This window comes from Poecilia latipinna, unplaced genomic scaffold (genome assembly GCF_001443285.1).
Source record: "Poecilia latipinna isolate Pla-1442-1.1 unplaced genomic scaffold, P_latipinna-1.0 Scaffold4115, whole genome shotgun sequence".
NCBI classification, from domain to species: domain Eukaryota; kingdom Metazoa; phylum Chordata; class Actinopteri; order Cyprinodontiformes; family Poeciliidae; genus Poecilia; species Poecilia latipinna.
Genome location: NW_015116731.1, coordinates 20,382 through 30,337, shown reverse-complemented (window position 1 = coordinate 30,337; position 9,956 = coordinate 20,382). Strand labels below are relative to the sequence as shown.

Here is a 9,956-nt window from a genome sequence, read left to right as displayed (position 1 = left end):
ATTAGAGGTTATTGAAACACAGAAAGAATGCTTTCACAGTATATGCTGATGACTACATTTTCTTTTTGTTATTATGGTAAACCACAGCAACTTTGAAATTTTTTGGCTGTGTTCACACTGCAGCCTGAAGTGTCCCAATTCAGATTTTTTTTTTTACATAATATGACCTGTATCTGATCTTTTCATGGCAGTCTGAACAGCACAGGTCGGATTCTTTTGGAATGCAACTCATATGCGATACATGTCCAATTCAAATGCGATCAATAGCTGTCCATATTTCTTTATGAGATGAAGTTAATAAACTTAAACAGAGCTACAGTGTTTGATTCATGATCAACAAAAAGATTTATGTGGATAAATACAATAAGATGTAGAGTTTAAGGCTTCCAAAGGGGATCGTGCTGATCTTTCAGATCTTTCCCTGGGATTACTGTAAAAGTCCTACTTCAGTTTCTCCTGAAACTACCTCACTCCATAGTTATGCTGTGAAGCGAGAGGTCGACTGGGCTGGTTCCAGATATGGAGCCCTTCTGGCTACGATCCAGCAAACTGTTGATGTGGTCTGCATAGATTTTTTGTCTGTGTTCTGAAAGTCAAGTGCAGTTAGAGGCCAGACTGTTTTCTTAAGAGACAGCAGAGTTAAACCAGATGTCGTTCTGCACAAGATCACATAACTGTGTATATTGAAAATTGAATTATCACCCGTGACGTTGGGGAATTTATACCTGGTGTCCAGTGGTTGCAGAAACAGTTTATTCTCTGACCTGTGTGTTTTGCTGATGATCGACAGGCACTACCACAGCATGGACGAGTTCAGCCACTATGAGCTGCTGGACACCTCTACTCAGCGGTCGGTGGCAGAGGGCCACAAGGCTAGCTTCTGCTTGGAAGACACTTCCTGTGACTACGGATACTACCGGAGATACGCCTGCACATCACACACACAGGTCTCAAAATAAGTTCCAGTTTTTTTAATGAATGCACATTTAGACGTAGAACAAAACTGTGACACTTATGAGTGTTTCCAGAATCCATGCTACGCTCATTTAAAAGTCCATACCTCAGTTTTAGGGGGTTAAATATATTAAAATAACAAGCTTGTCCTGTCACTTTTGTCTCCTAGTGAAATGCCATTTCACTAGAAGCCTTTCTGTTCTGTCAGGTCTTGATGTTGATGAAGTGACAACCTTTAATTTACAATACACTTTTATTTTATGTAACTTCCCTTAGTGTTGGGATCTCTGGGATTCCTTCCGATGAAACAGATAAAAAGGAAGCTACCGCAGTAAAAACAGTCTCTTTCTCTATGAAAATATATTTTACAGGGTGAAAAATACTTGGATTAAAACCAAGATTTTACAGCTGAACACTAGACCGGTGCACCGGCATCATGGTTCAGAAGTTGAGTTTAATTAAAAACTTCTCAATCAAAAATTACGTATAATCTCAACTTTAATAACATCCATATATGATAAGAGAGATGGTAAGAAGGAAGTTTTGGCCTAAACAACCTTTGTGCTATGTTCCCTATTTCCTGATTCATTATTTGATTTCAACTCAAATAATTTAGAAATGTAGGTTGTTTTGTAATTGTTGTTCTTTTAAGTACAATAAAGCAGTAACATACTTTAGAATAGCTAGAAATTACCTTTAGCATTAATGATGTGAAAGATCTGCACATTATTTATCATATTATTGTTGAATGTGGATACTGTTTGATGTGCAGGGTCTGAGCCCAGGATGCTATGACACCTACAACGCAGACATCGACTGTCAGTGGATCGACATCACAGATGTGCAGCCTGGACAATATACCCTCAAGGTTTGTGCCAGACAGGCACATTTCGTTCTAGAGTCTCCAGTTAATGACGTTGCTGATACGTCTTTGTTTCGTAATGTTTGTTGTGCACAGATCAGTGTAAATCCTTCCTATCAAGTTGAAGAGTCGGACTACTCCAACAACATAGTGCGGTGTGACGTACGTTACACCGGCAACTATGCCTACGTGTCCGGGTGCCACATGTCGCCGTAAGTATCATGGATGAAGTGACTTTTTTTTTTTTTTGAAGATTGTGTTCTCTTTTAATTCACATGCTCCTTTTGTTTCTGTATTTTTCAGATATTAAGTTACAGCAGTGATGATCCACTGATATTGAGCAAGTTTCCTGTGTGAATGACTTCGAAGAGGACGGAGATCAACAGGGGATGTGTAAAAGATGATAATATGTGACATACTTTTATTTTAGAATAAAAAATTTAGAAAAAAAGTAAACATAACCATCAGATATTATGGCATAAGATTACATTGAATCCTCCTTGCTTTATGAGGAAAAAAACTCTCTTATACTTTTTCTCCCTCTCTCGTATCCCGTATGCCTTTATTGTAAGACACTTAAATAAATCTGCTATATTTAAGAGCTTAACAGCACAATGCCCTTCAGTGCTTAGTCATTGTATCTTCTCCTTCTTTTTGGGCTTTTCTCTTCAGGGATTTCCACATTGAATCTGCTTTCATTTAGTCCCTTACTCAATGTATCAAAAAGTAAAATGGCTATCTAAAAGGAAAATGCATTTATTATATTTATATGCAGCAGAAAAATTCTTTATTCCAAAGCTTTTGATGGATCTTTCTTAAATAAATTTGGCAGATATTGTCTTGAATGTTTTGGTTCTTTATGTGTTTATTTTTAACCGTTTTTGTTCTGTTTTAATAAACTGCATGCAATCAAAAAGAAGAAAAAACAGATTAGTTTCTTCATGTGTTGGCAAACGTCCTGTGACTGCTGAGTGAAATAACAGTCAATGATTACTGAAAGTGAAGCAATAGGTTTTTGCTAATCAGTTTATCTACATAAACATAATTAATGTTTTTTATTATTTTTATTATTTGTTAAACAATTTATCACTAAATGACATTTTTATATTACTATTGTTACGATTACTTTTAGTTGTTTGCAATACGTTTTACTACTGTAGTGTTTTATTTTAAGATGTAAAGAATCGCTTAGATTTAAAGGGAACTATTACAAACAAAAAACATTTTACTGAGGTTCCTATTAGTAAAATAAGTAAAGGATTTTTTGTTTATGTTATTTTTTAAAATAAAAGAAAGAAAGCTTCAGAAACGTGAAATTGCTTATATATATATATATATATATATATATATATATATATATATATATATACTAAAGCGTCTGTAAGTAATTTAATAATTTCACTATATTTAAAACAATTTAATAAAATACAATTTCTAGTAGTATTTTCACCATCCAGCCTACAATCCATGTCATCCAGTCCATAAGGGGGCAGCACTGAGACATGCCTGAGTTGATTTGAATTCAGTGATTTTTATCACACTAACTGCAGTAAACCACCAGTAGTCAGTGTTTGAGCTAAATGCTTTTGTGTTTGCGCGCTAGACGATCACTTAGAACCCAAACAGAACCGTTCGGTCCGGCGGAAAAATGCACCCGATCCGACTGTCGATCCCGTCGTTCCGTTCGGAGAACAGCTCGGTGGAGAAAGGATTCACGGTAAGACCAACGGAAACCTGCGTTCGTGTCTCCGTCTAAAGATCACCTTTAAACCTGACCGAGCTGCTTCGTAGACTGCATCAGTGCTCACACACACGATTGTTTTCATTTGTCTTTGCAGCAGAACATCGCGTCCTCAGATCTGATTTCAACACGTTTTCTCTCTGTAAACATGTCAGTCTTCTCCATTTAACATTTTGGCAGCGTTTAAATTAAAGAGCCACTGCACTTTTAGACAGCCTGGCGATATCTGAGATTTTTATTTCTTTGTTTATTTCTTGTGGGCAAGTTTAAACCATTTCACCTGAAATCATCACCACAATTCAAAAATAACTCGGAGAAAATAATTATATCAAACAGGTGGTCTAATTTTGGGGACCCTTTTCAATAGAGGTTTATTGACAATCTGGAGTTTAATTGTGCTGTTGTAATGTAGAGAGGACCAAGACTTTGATGGACGTGTAAATAGATAATTAAGTAAATAATAGGAACCTCTGTAAAATATATTTTTGCTTTTGATACATATTTTTTATACTTCCCTTTAAATATAAATGATTCTTTACATCATATAACAATTATAATGCAATTTGTCTCTTTACATATCCTTGCAATGTATTCTCTTATTAATATTAATAGAAAATACTAGGCATTTAAAACTTTAGTCTGCACTTTGACTAGGCCATTCTGATACATAAAAATACACTGATCTAAACCAGGGATGTGAAACCTGTGACTCTGGAAGGCTCTTATAAAACCAATTATGTGTTTCAAGATGGAAAACGTAATTAGAAAGCAATAAGAAAAGATGATTTCAGCAGTACTAGCAGCATATTTTTATTCAATATATGCACTGAATACATGCAAGAGAAGGACACCAATGGTACAAAGCTTTTAAAAGCAGTTTAAGTCTTTTTAGTTTCAAACTATGAGCTTTTTATATTTAAATTTCTGTCCAGAGTTTTATCACCAGCTCCACTGACACTCCACTCATTGTGGTAGAAACAGTGACGTCTGCATCGAGTCTTTTAGGGAACAATCAAGCAGAGTGAGGGAAGTAGACGACGTGTTTGCTCTGAGATGCTAACAGTCACTTTGACAGATCAACCCCAAAAAATGGAGACAGATGTTTCCTTTCTGCTAAATGCTGACCAAATCAAAAGTGCCCTCCGCAAAAGGAAATCACTTCTTTATGTCTTTCCGTCAGGTCTTCAAAATTGACGTGTTGGTGAACGGCAGACTGCACAGTGTTGAGAAACGCTACAGTGAATTCCACGCTTTGCACAAAATGGTGAGATCCAGGTTTCTCTTGATGACTGTGTGTGTTTTTTATCTTGTGGTGAGGTTTTTGTGCTCAGATAAGTAACCATAATATCAGAAAAATATATGTACCCATAAATATGCTCCCACATCCAAAGGTGATGCTGTCCATTTCAGCAGCTAAAATTAAATCTCAAACCTTCTTCTAGGCAGTATTACAGTCTGTCTCCATTAGATGTGCACATTTTTATTGCCTGATCTTTAAGCTATTGCTCGTTTTAACAGCCTCATTGTTGTTTTAGCTGCCTTAATTGTCTTATTAAATAGCCTTTTATCTTCATCATTATCATGCATTTTATTTCTTTTAGTTGCGTTTTAGTTTTAAAGCACCGTGTGCAGCATGAATTGCTGGTAATGTCCAATTTCTTTTGCAACAGTCTGTAACAAACGGCTTCACAATGCAGTCAAAGCTCTCACCCCTTCCTCTGTACTGTTCTATTTATTCATCAGTCGTCATTCTTGAGAGTGCAACTCCACTCATTTGAGTGAAAGAATGAATTTGCAGAACCTGATGACGTGCAGAAGGATCTTTAGAAATTAGAATATTAATGAATATTATTTAAAAATGTTCCTTTGCTGCATTTAAATGCTGAGTGGAAACTGTTGACCTGTTTCCCTGTTTGTCACACGATTCAATGCCGCATCACCTTCTGCAAATTTTCCTGCCTCTTTTGTGGGGAAAAGTGGATGGGAGTCAGTCAACTTGTGGGCTGTTCTGGGCAATAAAATCAAACAAATTAACAGAATGATGTGTTTTGTGTACGTATATAAAAACAAAACACTTGAAAGGAGAGAAACCGCAGCAGCAGGCCAGCTGTAGTGACAGAAATTGTCTTTATTACTTGAATATTTTCAAGTTTTCTGAAGGAAAACAGTGGAGCACACATTGTTAAACTTGTCTGCCCTGACATCCAAGAACTTTAAACTCAATAAACTCTGTTTTTAAAATGTGTTTTATGCTTTTAAAGCTCCAAACAACCCAGGAGTCGCCTTGACTCCCGATCGAGACATATGGTCTACTGTCCCCTTGAATGTTACATTTTATTTAACTTTTTGTATGTAGCACATTGATAAACAGTCATTTTAACACAACTAAGGTGTTACAGAGATTTTCTTTAAGTAACTTTTTAACAAAGCACGACCTAGATAGAATATTTAAAGCTTCATTCAAAAATCTAGCACAATTCTAAGATTATTACAACTATACAATGCAAAAAAAAAAATGTTATTTTAACAATTTGAATCTTTTCAGCTGAAAAAAAGCATAAAACCTCCTGAAATCCCTTCGAAGCATGTCAGAAACTGGGTCCCTAAAGTTCTGGAGCAGAGGAGACACGGCCTGGAGCTCTACCTGCAGGTAGACTGTTTGCTTTTTCTGTCTGCTCTCCTAACTCATTGAGCAACTTTGTTTCTGCATCCTGGCGTGGTGCGCTCACAAAAATGTCCTTTTGTTTTTTTTTTTTTTTTTTTTTGTCAGACTGTAATTATGGAAAATGAGGTCCTCCCAAAGATATTCCTGGATTTCCTCAACGTCCGCCATTTTCCTTCAGTGCCAAAAACAGAAAGCTGTGGGTGAGTTGGAACTGCAGGTTGGCTTCAGTATAGAAAAATAGAGCAATTTGTGGCAGTTTATGTTTGTGGGACAGTTTTGTTCCCAGACTCTCAAACGACTATGTGGTCTGACTTCTCTTTCTTTCATGCTTTTCAGCTCCTTTGACACAGAATCAATGGAATCAAGGTGAGTCATTTAGAGTTTCCTCCTCTCGCATAAATCAGCAGGACATGTGCTCGTGTTGTTTTTCACCCAGATCGTGCGTCAGTTCGGCGCGTTGAACTTTACCCGCTCACTTCTCCTTTTTTCTTTTTGCTCTTTTTCAGTAAACTGTCTCATCAGCCAGTTGTGGTTTATCTCAGAGATCCATACCTGCTTCCTTCTGCACACGGTACACTCAAATGACACGATGACCCACATTTACTCACAGTGTTGAGCAAAGTATTTTTCCTTACACAGTGAGATGTGTAAGGAAATGTTTCAAATCATAAGAAAAATTACGATTTGATTCACAAAAGGAACAATGTTCTCTAAAATTAGTCTAAAAATCACATCAACCAGATGGTTAAAAACAACATTTATAGAATTATAGGCCTCAGTTAAAGTCGGTGTTTACAATTCACGAAAAAAGAAAGACAGAGGGCAAAAATGGCTCCTATTGTGGGAGTTCCAAGGAAAAAACCCCCACTGCTGACAGAAAACAATGAGACGTTTTGTCTCACGTACACCAACAACCATCTTGATGATCTTTGAGTAAATACGCTACGGATTTAAGAGGCAAAATGGGAATATTTTAGGTGTGTCCGTCTCATTTGATATAACATTATTTCAGAAAAAGAGCGTCAAACTGAAAGTCGAACATGGTGTTCGATGTAATCGACTGACTATTATAGATATTTTTTATTTATATACTGCTCTGGAAAAAATTAAGAGATCACTTAAAATTATGAGTTTCTCTGATTTTACTTTTTATAGGTATATGTTTGAGTAAAATTAACATTGTTCTTTTATTCTATGAACTGCTGACGACATGTCACTGAAATTCCAAACAAAAATGTAGTATTTATTCGCAGAAAATAACAAATATTGAAAATAATGAAAAAGCTTCAAGTAATGCAAAGTAAACAATTTTATATTCATTTAGAAACAACAAAACTGATGTTTTAACTCATGAAGAGTCCAGAAATCAATATTTGGCTCTTAATTTTTTTCCAGAACTGCATGTAACAAAAGCATGTAACAAAAAAGCAAAATTGTAAGGGGGTAAACACTTTCCCCAGAATAAAAAGGCATTCAATTAATAGACAGAAGCTGTGAAATTATATGTGCATTTTTTTTGTCTCACCTTGCAATTTGTTTCCCTTATCAGATACCTTTTCCAACGTTGTGATTGAAGGCGTGGTGGACGGCGTTTTCTACCCCGATTTTCAGCCGAGGTAGAGCCGCCGGGAGGAAAATGATGCACAAGCCGGTAATTAAACCGATGCGTCTCACCAGCTTCGTTGTACACCTGGAAGAACGTATAAGAACATAATTTGAACCTCATTTTCTTTTTTTCTTTTTACTACTCACAAACATACATCAAAAACTCATAAGTCTTCCACTTTTTTTTTTTTTTTTTACTAAAATGGATTGCTGGTCTCTGGATAACTCACCACATTTTATGCATTAACTATAACTTATGTTTTCCTCCATATTTCATCTGATTTTCACTTTAAATCTCAATTTTAAAATGTAAATTATACGAGAAGTAGTCTGACGGGTACATTTAAATAGCTTTGGAAAAAAAGTGAACATTCTCAGTAGTTTTAGTGTTAGATATTGGAATAATAATAAAGATAGGCTGGAAATGTTAGTGAGCGTGTCGTATCTTGAAGATAACGGCGTTGAGGGTTGAGCAAAACCTTTGTTGCATTTCTTTTTGGTCGCGAAGGAGCCAGTCGAGGGCGAACAGCAGCAATAACGTGACTGTGGCTTCGTTCTGGTTACACTGACACATTTAAGCAGATTCTGAAGTGATGTGGATCCTTATTTTGTTAAATGTTTTCTCAGATGCCGAATGATCTGCTCCGTTCCAAGCAGTCGTGAGTTTGAAACCAAAGCTGCAAAAGCTTTCACTGTGTGACGTAGTCTGAGAAAATTAAAACTTGCATTTAATTAGAAATGACCACTATACCAGCTGTGTGAAATAAATGGTTTATGACTCGTTACGTTTACACAGAGCCTGTTACATAAAAACCCCTTATTAAATATCGACGCTCCTGGTAAAATATGCGTAAAAAGCCTCAAATTAAATCGTTTTTGTAGGGAGTTGTTAATCCTGGCGTGCTACTATTCACTCCAGTTTTATAAACCCTTTAGCTTTTCCTCCGACTTTAGAAATGTTGAGTTTAGTTGAAAACCTATTTTACTGTATCAAACACACATTTGCCTTATTTAAATGGCATCCTCTTTTGAAATAATTACCTTTTAAAATTTCCTTCAAACTCTGATTAACTTAAGAAAACGTTAATAGAAAATGCTTCAATTACATTATCTTTACAAACATGAGTATATTTTCCAAAGACATCCTTACGTTTCCCTGTTTAATAACAGTTTCATGTTTTTTAGCCTCTGCTGTTTGCATACAGGATTTATTGAACCTTGACGGTACCAAACCTGGTTGGCATCAATTTCAATTAGACTCATTAAGTTTCCACTTTTTAATCAAATCCATAAAATTAAACTGAAGAATCATGTGTTTGTGGTGCAACTACCTTATTTTCCGTTAACATTTTTTACATGAACTATAATAAGACTTATTTATTGTGAAAGGAAAACAATTCACAGCCTATAAAGATAGTCATTTGAATAATTAGGTTGTTTTTTTTGTAAGTGATCTATGCAAAACTATTTCAGCTCAAAAACTAGTTTTGAGCCGTTGCTGTGAAGCTGCTTGTGTACGAACGCTGTCCTGGTTAAAGTACGATTTCCACAAAGAGGTTCTTGTTTCTACACAAACCTGAATCATTTTCTCTCTTTTTTTTTTTATTATTCCTGAAAACCAGCATCTAACACTAACTCCTTACATGTTACATTAAAAATGGGAATATATCATTAACAGGCCAGTTGTGAAGGTATTAATGAAGTAGAGACATAAAGGGTGCTTTGTTTTAACGTGCAATATAAGACCAGACAACAACTCACCGTTTTGTTGCTGTTGACTAAATCTGTGACTTTGTTTGGACAGTCGTCAATGATCAGTTTTCTTTTTTTTTTTTTTTTTTTCTTGGCTGGATCTTTATTTCTTAACACTGAAGCAAAGATCTCTTTCAATTAGTAAAAGGAAGTTAAATAAAATCATCCACTAAAGATTCATGGTGAAGATTTTTATGTATTTATTGTGTAAATGTCGTATCTGTGCCATAATGTCAGTAAACGTTGAATCTACACTAACAAATGCTTTGTAACATACAAACACTAATAAAATTATGATTTACAAAGTTTTGTCAGACCTGATTTTATTAAATAAACACATTTATCAAAACAGTTTTTTTTTATTTAAATGATTCCTT

At 35.5% G+C, this 9,956-nt stretch overlaps 2 protein-coding genes across 3 annotated transcripts; both read left to right on the top strand.

The window, feature by feature from the left end:
• Nucleotides 1-300: 300 nt before the first annotated feature.
• LOC106942206 (protein-lysine 6-oxidase-like) lies at nucleotides 301-2,665 on the top strand. 2 transcript variants are annotated; one of them, XM_015025433.1, is made up of 4 exons: nucleotides 310-947; nucleotides 1,727-1,822; nucleotides 1,913-2,028; nucleotides 2,120-2,665. In XM_015025433.1, exons 1-4 carry the CDS (start codon nucleotides 780-782, stop codon nucleotides 2,124-2,126), a joined length of 387 nt encoding a protein of 128 aa, XP_014880919.1. In that variant the 5' UTR covers nucleotides 310-779; the 3' UTR covers nucleotides 2,127-2,665. The 2 variants fall into 2 exon arrangements, with proteins under 2 accessions (XP_014880920.1, XP_014880919.1); XM_015025434.1 differs by lacking the exon at nucleotides 2,120-2,665 and having other exon boundaries at nucleotides 301-947; nucleotides 1,913-2,032.
• A 653-nt stretch (nucleotides 2,666-3,318) lies between these two features.
• Nucleotides 3,319-9,884, top strand: snx24 (sorting nexin 24). Its single transcript, XM_015025438.1, has 7 exons — nucleotides 3,319-3,533; nucleotides 4,738-4,821; nucleotides 6,103-6,207; nucleotides 6,328-6,422; nucleotides 6,559-6,588; nucleotides 6,729-6,793; nucleotides 7,772-9,884. Exons 1-7 carry the CDS (start codon nucleotides 3,465-3,467, stop codon nucleotides 7,840-7,842), a joined length of 519 nt encoding a protein of 172 aa, XP_014880924.1. The 5' UTR covers nucleotides 3,319-3,464; the 3' UTR covers nucleotides 7,843-9,884.
• Nucleotides 9,885-9,956: the final 72 nt, after the last annotated feature.